Genomic DNA, 15919 nt, shown 5'->3' with positions numbered 1-15919 from the left:
GGCAGAACGACAGATTTGTACCTTGTCAGCTCGGGGATTCGAACTTGCAACCTTTCGGTTACTAGTCCAACACTCTAATCACTAGGCTATCCTTTATATGTGAAATAGTTTAGTAAACTCGCCTGAGGACGAGAGGAGAACACTTCCCTATCGAACAACCGAATGGTACTCTGTAAGATCCATTCTGGAGAACATTTCCCTCTCGAACGACCATTGGTACACCCGACGTATCCATTATAACAGACAGAAACTACGAAAGACTTTGATCTCTGGTGGACAAACCAAAGACTTTCTGTCGAATTACTCCCCAGACGGATCGAGTGTTTTCAACAGAGAGACAGCAAAGACAGACACACGTAAATATGTAAATTGTAATTATTTTCGAATGAGCAGCTGTTCATGTGCAAAGTATTAGCATTTCCATGAGCATAGTTATTAGCTCTGTGTACGATAGTGGAGTCCTTTGTCTTTTCTCCCGCTCTTTCTTACCTGCCCCTCCCTTTTCATTTGGTGTAACAAGCCATCATATCGGTTTAGTCCACTAGGGCCTTTTCATTGTATCATGAAAGTAACCAATGTATAACCTATCCTGTGTGCGTATATGTATTTCTGTGTGATTATTTAGTTAGTTAATAAATAAATAATTGATCCAATTGGTATATCACTGATTCATAATTTATGCTAGGGTTGGTGCAGATATCCAAAAGTTTGACATTCAGTATATGATGGATGAGGTAATAATACATGAATAAGTGACTGTAATCGATAAGATATGAAACTATCTGAATAGAGTTCAATTAAGGAAATAGTAACTCTTTAAACAACATTTTCCCAAGGTGCCCCGACTTCCTAGTTAATTAATGTTTACATGATTTGTTTAATCATGTAATAATTACACAGAGAATTGATTTGATAATATAAGTCTCCACATTAATGATAGTCCAAGACACGACACACCCTAGACCCACTTCAATTTACTTACCGCCCCAATAGGTCCATAGACGATGCAATTGCCATCACACTGCACACTGCCCCATCCCATCTGGACAAGAGGAATACCTATGTAAGAAAGCTGTTCATTGACTATAGCTCAGCATTCAACACCATACTACCCTCTAAGCTCATCATTAAGCTTGAGGCCCTGGGTTTCAACCCCACCCTGTGCAATTGGGTCCTGGACTTCCTGACGGGCCGCCCCCAGGTGGTGAAGGTAGGAAACAACATCTCCACTTTGCTGATCCTCAACACTGGGGCCCCACAAGGGTGTGTGCTCAGCCCTCTCCTGTACTCCCTGTTCATCCATGACTGCGTGGCCATGCACGCCTCCAACTCAATCATCAAGTTTGCAGACGACACAACAGTAGTAGGCTTGATTACCAACAATGACGAGACAGCCTACAGGGAGGAGCTGAGGACTCTTGGAGTGTGGTGTCAGGAAAATAACCTCTCACTCAACTTCAACAAAACAAAGGAGATGATTGTGGACTCCAGGAAACAGCAGAGGGAGCACCCTCCTATCCACATCGACGGGATAGCAGTGGAGTGGAAAAGGTGGAAAGTTTTAAGTTCCTCCGCGTACACATCACGGACAAACTGGAGGCTGAAGAAATGTGGCTTGTCACCTACAACCGTCAAACCTTTACAGATGCACAATTGAGAGCATCCTGTCGGGCTGTATCACCGCCTGGTATGGCAACTGCACCGCCCACAACCGCAGGGCTCTCCAGAGGGTGGTGCGGTCTGCACAACACATCACCGGGGGTAAACTACCTGCCCTCCAGGACACCTACACCACCCGATGTCACAGGAAGGCCAAAAAGATCATCAAGGGCAACAACCACCCGAGCCACTGCCTGTTCACCACACTAACATCCAGAAGGCGAGGTCAGTACAGGTGCATCCAAGCTGGGACCAAGAGACGCAAAAACATCTATCTCAAGGCCATTAGACTGTTAACAACCATCAATAGCACAGACAGGCTGCTACCTACATACAGACTTGAAATCATTGGCCGAAATCATTGGTGTTTAAAGTTAGTTTTATACTGGATATTCAGATATCTCGTCAATAGCCATTGAACCAAGCATGCCATGACAATTGTATATTCTGAATCAGGGGAGGTTTGATTTTTTTTTTTATAACTGCTAGTAGTTAGCACCAAATATTTTGTGGATTGTTCTCCATCCTTAGGTATCTGTTGTGGAATTGTTAGATATTACTTGTTAGATATTGCTGCACTGTCGGAACTAGAAGCACAAGCATTTCACTACACCAGCAATAACATCTGCTAACCGTGTCTATGTGACCAATAAAATGTGATTTGATCTAGATGGCAAAATCCCTCCCAATATCTCTCTGTTTTTCTGCAAGTCTATGTATCACAACCTACTGCTAAAAAAACTGTACTCACAAGACCTCAGGAAATGCGTTGAATCTAAGGTCTTTCGTTGGCGTGCCTCAGCTCCAAGTCTGTCTTCTTGAGTATCTTCATCCTCACTTTCCTCCTCCTCAGTCTTTATTTTCTGGAACAAAGTCCTTATCCTTTGCGGTGTTGTCACTTTTAAAATTAGGAGCTTTGCTGTTCTTGCTCTTGCCTCTAGTCTGTTTCTGGGGCTGGGTTGAGCTGGGGCTGGGGCCTGTGCTAGACTCCCAGTCATTCTGAGTAGCATTGTTAGGTTGGTTGTAAACCTCCTTGGTCTGGGTGTGAAGGTACTGCAATGCACTGAAACAGAACAGAGGCATAAACAATGGGTCAATGTAGCATGACATTTTTAAAACTCGTAAATGTTAATTGTTTTAAATGTGTAGACAATGTTTGATTTGGTTGGGTACCCCCATGGCCTCGGAGTCGCTACCCTGTTTGCTCAACTTCTGGGCAATGGTTGCCATTAACTGCCTAGACAACCTTACGGAGCACCTCTTCTTTATCACAGAAAGCCTAGACAACGTCACTGAGCAACTCTTTTTGGTGAGAGGCAGGCTCAACAGCCTGTGCAACTTTCTGTCACAGGCATACAGTCCTACTGCATACTTGAGAGAGAGTGTGTGTGTGAGTGTGTGTGTGTGTGTGTGTGTGTGTGTGTGTGTGTGTGTGTGTGTGTGTGTGTGTGTCGGACTTCACCAATTGAAACATGGGACAGTGGATAGATCATTTGTACATTTCACAACATGACTGTGCAATGCAGATTGGATAATAAGCTTCCCAACTAGCACAGTGGTTCTTGGCAGATTCCGGGTGAGAGTCGGGGCACTCGGCTGAGAGTCAGACCTGGCCGATGTCATGTGGCCTTAGGCAGTATTACTTATGGCTAGGAGGCGGGGATTGAGCTCGGCCGATTCCGGTGTGAGTTATCTGGCCCAAAAGTATTACTTGGATCTCGGGCTGATTGGGGCTACTCTCTGGCAAATGATTACATGGGCTGCTTTATATAATTAAAACTACATTATTTATTTATTTTTCCATATTTTCTCATTGTTTCTGTGATCAAAAAATACAATTAACATTTAAATGAAATTCTTTAAGAGTCCTGTTTAAGTTGTATTTTAGTATTTTGATACTTTGTGCATTGATAAGCAATTCAAACTTTGTGGATGGAGCCTCCCGAGTGGTGCAGCAGTCTAAGACACTACATGTTGCTACATATGCTAGTTCGATACTCGTGCCAGTTGTACGGTGTTTCCTCTGACATAACATTTTTTTGGTGGATGGGTATAATTTGTATGCATAATTCTGGGGCCGATTCTGGGCAGTCATTCATTTTGATTCCGGGCCGGGTCCAACACCCGATTCCGGCCGGATTCAATCAGTTCCGGCCCCCCGGAAGAGGGAAGCTTCTGGGCCGATTCCTCATCGCTAGCTGGGTTGCTTACTAACTGTGGCTTTTGGCTAGTTCACATCACCCATCTTTGGCAGGTGACCTGAGGGCAAATGTATGTAGTTAGCTAGCGTACCTCCATGTGGAAGCAAGGGGCACTGACTGATTTGCATCGCCTGATTGATTGATTCACAATCGATAAGTTGAATAACGTTACCAGTTGTAGAAACTGAAACATTTACACTTATAGCTAACAAACCTGGCGAACTGTATTTTTATGGTATAACAAAAAAATGATACTTACACCCTTGCTACAGCAGGTTTTTGTAGGAAGTGTCCAGTGTTATCGTTCCCCAGTTGACTCGCGCCTATCCGCTAACTCCCGGTTCGATTCCCCACGCTCGTGACAAATATGGTTAAATTACATTGGATTGAATACAGAGCCACAGTCACATAATTTACAAATTATAGTTACCGATTACGCCTTCTTTCAAGTCCCATTTGCTGCTGACAGCAACTTTGATTAGGCCCTTATCTATGGATTTCACATGACTGGGCAGGGGCGAAGCCATGGGTGGGCCTGGGAGGATATAGGCAATCCCACTGCGGGAGCCAGGCCCAGCCAATCAGAATTAGTTTTCCCCATAAAAGGGCTTTATTACCCCTCAAATGATCCCGCAGGTGAAGAAGCCGGGTGTGAAGATCCTGGGCTGGTGTGGGTACACGTGGTCTGCGGTTGTGAGACCAGTTGGATGTACTGTGAAATTCTCTAAAATGATGTTGGTGGTAGAGAAATTAACATTAAATTATCTGGCAACAGCTCTGTTTGACATTCCTGCAATCAGCATGCCAATTGCACACTGCCTCAAAACTTGAGACATTTGTGGCATTGTGTTGTGTGACAAAACTGCACATTTCAGAGTGGCCTTTTATTGCCCCCAGCACAAGCTGCACCTGTGTAATGATCATGCAGTTTAACCAGCTTCTTGATATGTCACACCTGGTGGATGGATTATCTTGGCAAAGGAGAAATGCTCACTAACAGGGATGTAAACAAAATTGTGCACAGAATTTGAGAGAGATAAGCTTTTTGTACACATGGAACATTTCTGGGATCTTTTATGTCAGCTCATGAAACCAACACCTCACATTTTTGTTCAGTAATATATTGCCTTTCTGCATGGCTGTGAAACTCATTTCTGCCACAAAAGTACTGAAGTGAATAGAACCAGAGCTTGTTCAGGCGGCGCATCACTTATCTTTAATTTAACACCTGCAGTTGTTGTAGAATACGGTTTGTTTACTGTGTAAGACAATGGCAAAATGAGAATGGAAAATTAGTAGAATTATGTAAATATTTTTATTTCACCTGTTGATATAGCTAACACTGCTGGTAGTTAAAAATAGCAGTACATTACAGTACTTCTAAAAAAAGGTATAACGCAGTTTTCTAATCTTGAAACAATAGTTTTTCCATTAATAGAAATGTACACAAATGGTGAATTGAAGTGTGTTCCCTTTCATTTGACTAACAACAGTTGGTTCATTAAACACTGAACACAACTCATCTCAAGAAGCAGTGTCTAATGCCAGACAAAACAAATTATGGCATGCTTGTCAACTTTCACAAGGTTGGGTTATGGGAATATGCCTATGATTAGACTGAGCAGTTCATTTCAGTCAATATAAAAGTGCATGCACTATGCCTGTTTCTGTTACAGGAATCACGGACGCAAGCAGAATCTTTGATCTGAAAGACATTGGTTGTCTGTGTAAAATTTTCTAAGCCATCAAATAGGGAAACCCAATTGTTAACAATCAATTTGTTAGGGATCATTAAAAAAATTAAGGGCAGCTTCATTATTCAAACGTAAGTAAAACAGATTAATCTATTCAAAACCTTAAACAGAAGCGCACTGACAAATCTTAACAGGAGAAGAAAAAACAAAATACAATCATACAGCAGAGGGGCACAAAGGGAGTAAATAAAATGACAAATGCATCTATTTCCATCTGGACTGTACATCCACAAACAATGCAGCGTTAACACATCACGGACAACTATAACCGACAACCACCGTATTTCAAATTCATCCTGCGTTAACATATCACAATCCATGATATAAAATGCAGACTACATTAACACCACATGCTATGGTTAAATATGCATTGTAAAGAAGAGGTCTGATAACAGTTAAGTTATAATAAGGAGTTGTATGAAATAATAAATCCATACACTAGGCACAATCTTTATCGAGGAACACAAGCCTACCGATAATAGGGGCTAAATAAAGTCTAAGTAAACACGTCAGAAAACAAAAAAGTTATAAATCTTATTAAAATGATAAGACACATTAAAAGTTGGCTAAGATGATCTCATAGTTACAGTTGAAACACAGACTACACATCCCAGGACCAATGCAGAATGCATTTCTATCTGAACGTTCTGTAACGTTGCACCCTCCTGAACGGACCCCTGATCTGAAGTCAGGTGATCAAACCGAACTATAGGTTGCTTCTGGGTCGCTTGGCGGCTTCAGGGTGGGTCTCGATGATACTGGGTCTCTGCAGTGCCCATTGGTCAACGTTGTGTCTCTGGCCCTCAGGCTCCTCTGTCTCTGATCCGCTGCTGGAGCTGCCACTGCTGCTACTGCTGGAATGGTCACTGCCAGTGAAGTCATAGCAGTCCTTCTCCTTCCCTCTCCCCTTCCCCCTCCTCTTCCCCTCTGCTGCCTCAGGGTTGACCTGCAGGGCCGACTTGGGCACCGCTGGTGGGGGTCCCATCTGCATGTCCTGCCAGGGCTCCAGGATGGGGGTGAAGACATGGAGGGTCTGCTGCTGGAGCTGGTCAGTGGGGTCATTCACAGTGCTGTGCACCTTGGGCTTGGTCTTCAGGACCTTATCAAAGTTCTTGGATTTTGAGGTCACCACAAACCAGTCCTAAGAAAACACAGGACAATGGAAATTAGTATAGTATGCCACCAAAAAGCACTACAACATGAATTTTTGCAGTACTTTATTCATATGGCAAAACAGTATACATTAATATGATACAGTAGGTCATCATGGAGGTTAAAAGTCTAAAACAAATACATTTCTTACCTGGGAGTGGACAGAGTTGATGTGGTACTTCACCCCACTCTCTGAGTTGAACTCTTTCTTACAGATCAGGCATTTGTATTTCCCTGCTTCAAAGTCCCCCTGCATAATGAGAGAAAAAATTCGGTTGAATTAGATGCTTAATAATGGATTCAATTCCTGTGCATACATCAGATTTTTATGCTTTTGACTCAGTTTCAGCTGAATAACTTTCCCTGTCTTCTGGATACGTTGCAGTACTTGGAAGTGAAAGACAGCAGAACAGTGAGAGTAAATCTATTCCATACCCTTCCACAGAGCCCAAGGTGAGCCTTCAATCCAGACACACTGGTGTAGACCGAGCCGCAGCCCTGAGGGAAACCAGAAAGTTTACTAGTCACATTATACAGTGGGGGAAAAAAGTATTTGATCCCCTGCTGATTTTGTACGTTTGCCCACTGACAAAGAAAGTATCAGTCTATAATTTTAATGGTAGGTTTATTTCAACAGTGAGAGACAGAATAACAACAAAAATATCCAGAAAAACGCATGTCAGAAATGTTATAAATTGATTTGCATTTTAATGAGGGAAATAAGTATTTGACCCCCTCTCAAATCAGAAAGATTTCTGGCTCCCAGGTGTCTTTTATACAGGTAACGAGCTGAGATTAGGAGCACACTCTTAAAGGAAGTGCTCCTGAACGCAGCTTGCTACCTGTAAAAAAGACACCTGTCCACAGAAGCAATCAATCAGATTCCAAACTCTCCACCATGGCCAAGACCAAAGAGCTCTCCAAGGATGTCAGGGACAAGATTGTAGACCTACACAAGGCTGGAATGGGCTACAAGATCATCGCCAAGCAGCTTGGTGAGAAGGTGACAACAGTTGGTGAAAAGAACTGTCAATATCCCTCGGCCTGGGGCTCCATGCAAGATCTCACCTCGTGGAGTTGCAATGATCATGAGAACGGTGAGGAATCAGCCCAGAACTACACGGGAGGATCTTGTTAATGATCTCAAGGCAGCTGGGACCATAGTCACCAAGAAAACAATTGGTAACACACTACGCCGTGAAGGACTGAAATCCTGCAGCGCCCGCAAGGTCCCCCTGCTCAAGAAAGCACATATACATGCCCGTCTGAAGTTTGCCAATGAACATCTGAATGACTCAAAGGACAACTGGTGAAAGTGTTGTGGTCAGATGAGACCAAAATGGAGCTCTTTGACATCAACTCAACTCGCCGTGTTTGGAGGAGGAGGAATGCTGCCTATGACCCCAAGAACACCATCTCCACCGTCAAACATGGAGGTGGAAACACTATGCTTTGGGGTGTTTTTCTGCTAAGGGGACAGGACAACTTCACCGCATCAAAGGGACGATGGACGGGGCCATGTACCGTCAAATCTTGGGTGAGAACCTCCTTCCTTCAGCCAGGGCATTGAAAATGGGTCGTGGATGGGTATTCCAGCATGACAATGACCCAAAACACACGGCCAAGGCAACAAAGGAGTGGCTCAAGAAGAAGCACATTAAGGTCCTGGAGTGGCCTAGCCAGTCTCCAGACCTTAATCCCATAGAAAATCTGTGGAGGGAACTGAACGTTCGAGTTGCCAAACGTCAGCCTCGAAACCTTAATGACGTGGAGAAGATCTGCAAAGAGGAGTGGAACAAAATCCCTCCTGAGATGTGCACAAACCTGGTGGCCAACTACAAGAAACGTCTGACCTCTGTGATTGCCAACAAGGGTTTTGCCACCAAGTACTAAGTCATGTTTTGCAGAGGGGTCAAATACTTATTTCCCTCATTAAAATGCAAATAATTTTATAACATTTTTGAAATGCGTTTTTCTGGATTTTTTTGATGTTATTCTGTCTCTCACTGTTCAAATAAACCTACTATTAAAATTATAGCCTGATCATTTCTTTGTAAGTGGGCCAACGTACAAAATCAGCACAAGTATATTACAGTGAGCAACATCTCAACTATACGCAATATGGGATAAAAGATCATTTAAAAAACGATGGGTCGTACCAGGTTTGGGCACTGCACTTTTTTTTGCAGCTTCACTTCGTTTTTCCACTTCCGAAGGACCTCCTGACTGAAGGCAGGCAGCCCTGGGCGGGCATATCTCAGCTGTGGAACCCATCAGAAAAAGAATGGTTAATCTGGAGGTCAATGTATCCACAGGAACAGATACAGTACATGAGCACAGATCTAGGACCATCTTAGTGTTGAAGTGTCCTCACCTTCTTATCGTCTGGGACAAGGTCTCCGATGACCTTCCTCTTGGGCCACTCCTTGGCCAGCTCGTCGTTAGCAATCTCCTGTAGGTGGAAAAAGGCCACCTGGGCTGACATGCGTTTGACCCGGCCGCTGGGTGTCCTCTCAGGGTTGGGCTCTCTCTGGGCCTTCACCTCCTCCTCCTCTGCATTCTGAGGCACCTGTGGGGGAGAGGGAGACAGCTGTCTATCATCTCCCATTCAAGAGAAGCTCAAATAATTTAGGCAGGATGAGAAATTAGCTTAAAAAAAGAGACCAAGGAATGGGGTGCTCTGGGAAATTGAGTGGGTGGATATACTGAGAAATATTTGTGACATTGAAGTTGCCAGAATGTAACTGCTACAGATTGTGAGCACAATGGCATGTTGTGCGATGGAATGTCACCCAGTGAATTATAACCTTGAAAGACTGTCTTATTAGTTAGTGGACAAGTGTATAGTGTAAAACAGGATTCCCCAACTGGTAGCTCCCAGGACGAATTTGGCGCACGGGTGATTTTATTTGACCCCACCAAGTTCTGGATTGTTGGACATAAAACACTGTAAAAACACCAGGAAATCAGCTCCAATTGATTATAATTTTGGAAATCTGTTCCAAAGTATTCCTACGCAAAATAGAGAGATGTGATCATATACAAATGTAAGCAAGGTTTAAAATGATTGTTTTATTCAAATATTATATCTGTTTCTGATTATTGCGGTCTACAAATGATTTGCAATTTTGTCTCCCCCCCACCCCTGAATCTAGTTGAAGATCACTACTGTAAAGGCAGTGCAATATAGCGAACTCACTGGTGCGTGCTCCGACTTGAGGTGGTACTCCAGGCCTGCCTTGGACTTGTAGACCTTGCCACAGTGTTGGCAGTTGAGAAGCAGCTTTTCCAGCTCAGACTCCTTTTTCCCACATTTCTTCATGTGGTACAGGTAACCCATGATGCTGGTGAAACTACCAGTGCAGCCCTGTAATGTAACACAGTCCTTTAGAGTGAAACACATCTATAGTTCCCATGTACCAACGATGTAGACTATGAAATCATAGACCTACAGCACCAGTCAAAGGTTTGGACACACCTATTCATTCCAGGGTTTTTCTTTATTTTCACTATTTTCTACATTGCAGAATAAAAGTGAAGACATCAAAACTATGAAATAACACATATGGAATCATGTGGCAACCAAAAAAAAGTGTTCAACAAAACAAAATATATGTTATATATTAGATTCTTCAAAGTAGCCACACTTTGCTTTGATGACAGCTTTGCACACACTTGGCATTCTCTCAACCAGCTTCATGAGGAAGTCACCTGGAATGCATTTAAATTAAAACAGGTGTGCCGTGTTAAAACGTTAACTTAATGCGTTTGCGCCAATCATTTGTGTTGTGGCAAGGTAGGGGTTGTATACAGAAGATAACCCTATTTTGGTAAAAGACCAAGTCCATATTATGGCAATAAGCAAAGAGAAAAGACAGTCCATCATTACTTTAAGAAATAAAGGTCAGACAATGTGGAAAAGTGCAGTCGCAAAAACCATCAAGCGCTATGATGAAACTGGCTCTCACGAGGACCGCCACAGGAAAGGAAGACCCAGAGTTATCGCTGATGCAGAGGATAAGTTCAGTAGAGTTACCAGCCTCAGAAATTGCAGTCCAAATAAATGCATCACAGAGTTCAAGTAACAGACACATCTCAACATCAACTGTTCAGAGGATACTGCGTAAATCAGGCCTTCATGGTCGAATTGCTGCGTAGAAACCACCACTAAAGGACACCAATAAGAAGAAGACTTGCTTGGGCCAAGAAACACGAGCAATGGACATTAGACTGGCAGAAATCTGTCCTTTGGTCTGACGAGTACAAATGTTAGATTTTTGGTTACAACCGGCGTGTCTTTGTGAGACGCAGAGTAGGGGAACGGATGATCGCCGCATGTGTGGTTCCCACCGTGAAGCATGGAGGAGGAGGAGTGACGGTGCTTTGCTGATAACACTATCTGTGATTTATTTAGAATTCAAGGCACACTTAAGCAGCATGGCTACCACAGCCTTCTGCAGCCATATGCCATCCCATCTGGTTAGCTCTTAGTGGGACTGACTATCATTTGTTTTTCAACAGGACAATGACCAAACACACCTCCAGGCTGTGTAAGGGCTATTTGACCAATAAGGAGAGTAATGGAGTGCTGCATCTGATGACCTGGCCTCCACAATCACCCGACCTCAACCCAATTGAGATGGTTAGGGATGAGTTGGACCGCAGAGTGAAGGAAAAGTAGCCAACAAGTGCTCAGTATATGTGGGAACTCCTTCAAGATTGTTGGAAAAGCATTCCAGGTGAAGCTGATCGAGAGAATGCCAAGAGAGTGCAAAGCTGTCATCGAGGCAAAGGGTGGCTACTTTGAAGAATCTAAAATAGAAAATATATTTGTTTAACACTTTGGGTTACTAAATGATTCCATATGTGTTATTACATAGTTTTGATGTCTTCACTATTATTCTACAACGTAGAAAATAGTAAAAATAAAGAAGAACCTTGGAATGAGTAGGTGTATCCAAACTTTTGACTGGTACTGTATGTCAGAACATTGTTAATGTGAGAGGCAACCAGAATGCCTAGGGAGACTACCAACAATGGTTAATGTGACATCTGTACTGGAATTTCAGATACAGACGCCATCAAGGAATCATACCTCTTTCGAGCATTTTAATTTGCCCATCCTTTTCAGCACCTTCCTCAATTTTTCCTTCATGGACTGGTCATCCAGGCCATTTATGTCATCTGGTGAGGGCTGGAAAAACAAGATAGTTAACACCAATGTCAACATGAAACACACCAAAACCAGCGTCAGATGGGAGAATGGCCTTACCAGGTTATTGTGGTCTGCCATGATGTGGTACTTCATTCCCGTGGAAGACTTCAGTTGTTTCCCACATTGCTGACACGTGAAGGGATTCTACAAAGAACACATTAGTTTTGTTTTTGAGATTCAGTTGAACCAAGTGCAAGTGCAACATGGGAGGCTATTATTGTGAGTACAGCACAGACACACACCAATCGGCAGCTCTCCATATGTTTCTTTAGTCCATCCACAGTCTTCCTGCTCACACTTTTACACTTAGGGCACGTGACTCGCCCTTTGCCCAGGATCATCAGCTGCCACCTCTCTTCTTGACTTCCTGTTCCACACAGGAAGTGGAGTGTTTTTTATTATTGTACAAGTCGAATAAGGAACAATACCTACCGTTACAATGTAATTACCCAAGTATTACGTAACATTGTTAATACAACATGGTTACTAAAGTAATTACAGTGTTATTACACAGGTATAGGATGAACTAATGTAAAGTGTTGCCAGGGAATGAATCTATGGTGATATTTTGTTTGCTAATCCTTTGTTCTCTCACCTGGGGGGTAGACTGGGGGTTCCTTCTTGGTTGTGAAGGTGAAGACTTTAGATTTCTCTTCCTCGGTAGGCTCTGCTGGGTGACTGTGACTGCTCTGGATAGTTACACCTCCAATAGAGTGACTTCTATGAACATGTCCACCTACAACAGAGTAACTGCTCTGGACAAGTTCACCTCCAATAGGGTAACTGCTCTGGAGATGTCCACATCCAATAGAGTGATTGCACTGGACATGTCCACCTCCAACCAAGTGACCGCTGTCCACATGGCTATGGACATGCCGACCTCCAACCGAGTGACTGCTGTCAACATGGCTATGGGCATGTCCACCTCCTACCAAGTGACCGCCGTCGACATGGCTATGGACATGCCGACCTCCAACCGAGTGACCGCTGTCAACATGGCTATGGGCATGTCCACCTCCTACCAAGTGACCGCTGTCAAAATGGCTATGGACATGTCCACCTCCTACCAAGTGACCGCTGTCGACATGGCTATGGACATGTCCACCTCCTACCAAGTGACTGCTGTCAAAATGGCTATGGGTATGTCCACCTCCTACCAAGTGACCGCTGTAGACATTGCTATGCCCACCTCCCACTGAGTGACCGCTATGGACATGGCTATGAACATGCCCACCTCCAACAGGAACTGGAACTGCATCAAAGGAAACATTCAACATTAACTAAAACTTGAATACCTGTTTATAAGAGAAAGGGTCAGAAAACAAGAAAGTGATGGTTGCAACATAACTACCTGACTGTCTCACTTCTTGAGGGAAATTTGTAACAGAAGGTGTGCTGTTGTTGTCCACCTCCACTCTACGTATTTTCTTAATCGCAAAATCGGAGGGCAGGTGTGGTTCCTGACCCCTGCCCTGGGCTCTGCCTGTGTCTGGGGCCTGGTTGGGCCAGCAGTCTTTAGCCACCAGCCTGTGAGGCAGTCTGGCAGAGGGTGGTGGAGGAGGAGGAAGCTCACCGTTGGCTACAGCCAGGCTGGAAGACACCACGGAGCAGCAGGACGTCTCGCTGGTTGAATCCTCCACACCAGAACCCAGAGAGACATTCTGCAGATCCTCATACCTAGACAGTGACACACAGCACCAAACTCACATGGCAACAACTACTCTGGTCAGCTTATGCACAGAGAAAACTCTGCACAAGCACAGACTATTTCCCAGATCAAATGCCTCTATCACCTATACACTTTGAACTTGTGGAGATCTGAGAATATTGGATGGGAAGGAGTCAGTGATGGGAAGGAAAATATACAGAAATGGGGAATTAAAATAAAGGAAACTCACAGTGGGCCCATTGACCTTTTTCTGCCGTATGATCTGTTCATCTTTTGGGTCGCCTGGGCATGGGGGTCATCATTCTATAATATTCAAGTACAGAACTGTAAAGCAAAGATCCAGTGTCCTACAGGACCTTACAAGGTTTATTGTGAACACTGCACTAAGGACCATCATATGTTGATGTAGAAGTGCTTAATGCTAAATCACTTCTAGATCATCATGATGGTTGTTATTTTAGTTTTCATGTTGAGGACTGGAATAGTGCACCCATGCTTTGGTAGGAACACTCATAATGGCCAAGTAGAACTGAAAGAAAAGACTGTTACTGTGTATTTATTCCTACCTTAGGTGGAACACCAATCATGCTCATCACACTCATATCTGACATCTTCTGGATAACTGTTGGATTATGGTCACATTTTCATTAGTTCATCTCGTTCCTTACAAAACACTAGTGAAGGAGCGTTTCCAAGACATTCTGCATGTAATACATAAATGAGACTCCACAGACAATAATAATGATGATTCAAGACATCTGCAATTGCAACTGGCCAGAGACAAATCTGGACATAATGTAATTTATCAATACTCTAAAGTTTGCTCAGTAAACTGACAATTTGTCAATCATCTAGTGACAGTGACGGTTTAGTGACATTTACCTGGTAGTGGAACACCACTTTTTTGTTTTGGCTGTGAAGCCTTCCTCTTCCTTGGCATATATGATGGTGACTTGTTTCCTTGTGTGTGATGATGAAGTTGATGATGATCCATGACTGCAGTTGACCTGACCGATCAGTACTGCAACATATAACACAACACCAGGCCTGAATTATTCTATGACATAGTCCATCAATAGACATCATCACTATCACATAATTGATAAAAGGGCTTTAATATTATTTAGTCTGGGGAACATCTATTCTGTTAGTAATTTGATGTCCACATTAAGAAGAATCACGTGGCATACCAACCCTTATATGAACACAGGATTAGCCCGCGTGTGAATACAAAGGTAGGCCTAATATGAAATCCTTGGTTCTGTTTTGTTCAGTGCAGCAGTGTACCTTACTCGAGCAGTGTAGCAGTAGCAGTGTTTCTAGAGCCACTGCCACCATCATTTTCCACGAATAGTCACACGAAAAAGGGTAACGCTTGCTTTGCAGTGACGTTGCAGCAAATCTACACTCTGGATGCTGATATAATGTAAACTTTCTAACCGTGCACTACACGCGCTCAAACAACTTGGCTACAGTGTAGCCACCTACTGATTTAATTGTTTGATACACTTAACGTTACATTGTGAAACGTCTATCCGTACCGCACACTCCTTAGCAAGGTTAGCTACCATTCCTTCCTGTTTAAGTCCCCCTCTGTCATTTCCCCCCGACAACGATCCGCCTAACCACTCGTTGGATTCGGTTATTTGAATAGAAAGACCATCAAATGGCTATGCTGAAATTTTCAATAGGATATCTAATTAAAAATAATGCTCCGACAAACCCTATAGTATCAATTCTCCATATTGCATACCCTCTTTGAGATTACTTCATTCCCGAAACGCCCTCTTAGTGGAGACAACAAATGAGATTCCCATCTCATTCACCACGACTGTAAAGGGGGCGGTTACTTACAGCCATCCAGTACGAACCTTTTTTGTTGAGCGGAACGCAAAACAGATTCCAGATCAGTTATGTCTTCATATTACCTTACGATGGCTCCGCCTCCTAGTAGTATTCTAGCTCATCCAGACATAGCAGCTGGATGTAGGAAAAAAATTATGAAAACTAAAATGTGTTTTTTGGTCTTAATTTAAGGTTAGGGTTAGGCATAAGGTTAGCAGTGTGGTCAAGGTTAGGTTTAAAGTTAGGGTTAGGTTTAAAATCACATTTAAAGAAGATAGATTATAGAAATAGGCGGGGTTTATGACTTTGTGGCTGTGGTAACTATTGACGACCTTATAGGTGAGACTGGTGCAGACAGACTTCTGGTGCCTACTGTGCTTTATATTGTGTAAAATGGATTGTCTTGTATATATTAGGGATTGTT

At 43.3% G+C, this 15919-nt stretch overlaps 1 protein-coding gene across 5 annotated transcripts; it reads right to left on the bottom strand.

The window, feature by feature from the left end:
- Positions 1-5156: 5156 nt before the first annotated feature.
- Positions 5157-15499, bottom strand: LOC106571438 (uncharacterized). Of its 5 annotated transcripts, none has more exons than XM_014144540.3 (15): positions 15404-15499; positions 14533-14671; positions 14217-14272; positions 13880-13953; positions 13333-13658; positions 12577-13233; positions 12224-12348; positions 12039-12125; positions 11862-11960; positions 9966-10133; positions 9141-9335; positions 8926-9027; positions 7202-7264; positions 6918-7016; positions 5157-6755 (listed from the first exon to the last, which is right to left on the bottom strand). In XM_014144540.3, exons 2-15 carry the CDS (start codon positions 14642-14644, stop codon positions 6321-6323), a joined length of 2598 nt encoding a protein of 865 aa, XP_014000015.3. In that variant the 5' UTR covers positions 14645-14671; positions 15404-15499; the 3' UTR covers positions 5157-6320. The 5 variants fall into 5 exon arrangements, with proteins under 5 accessions (XP_014000015.3, XP_014000017.3, XP_014000013.3 ...); XM_014144542.3 differs by having other exon boundaries at positions 15374-15426; XM_014144538.3 differs by lacking the exon at positions 15404-15499 and adding an exon at positions 14845-15397.
- Between the last annotated feature and the right edge of the window lie 420 nt (positions 15500-15919).

The sequence above is a fragment of the Salmo salar genome, chromosome 15 (genome assembly GCF_965601325.2).
Source record: "Salmo salar chromosome 15, fSalSal1, whole genome shotgun sequence".
In the NCBI taxonomy this organism is placed as follows: domain Eukaryota; kingdom Metazoa; phylum Chordata; class Actinopteri; order Salmoniformes; family Salmonidae; genus Salmo; species Salmo salar.
The sequence above is the reverse complement of the archived record's forward strand: the minus strand, read 5'-3'. Positions and strand labels throughout refer to the sequence as shown.

What these genes read in the sequence shown, in the direction of transcription:
- LOC106571438 (XM_014144540.3), bottom strand. Translation starts at nt 14,644, where the DNA reads ATGGATCATCATCAACTTCATCATCACACACAAGGAAACAAGTCACCA. An exon ending in ATATGGAGAGCTGCCGATTG is followed by an intron (nt 12,126 to 12,223) that starts GTGTGTGTCTGT and finishes TGTTCTTTGTAG; the next exon opens with AATCCCTTCACGTGTCAGCA. An exon ending in TGGCAGACCACAATAACCTG is followed by an intron (nt 11,961 to 12,038) that starts GTAAGGCCATTC and finishes TTGTTTTTCCAG; the next exon opens with CCCTCACCAGATGACATAAA.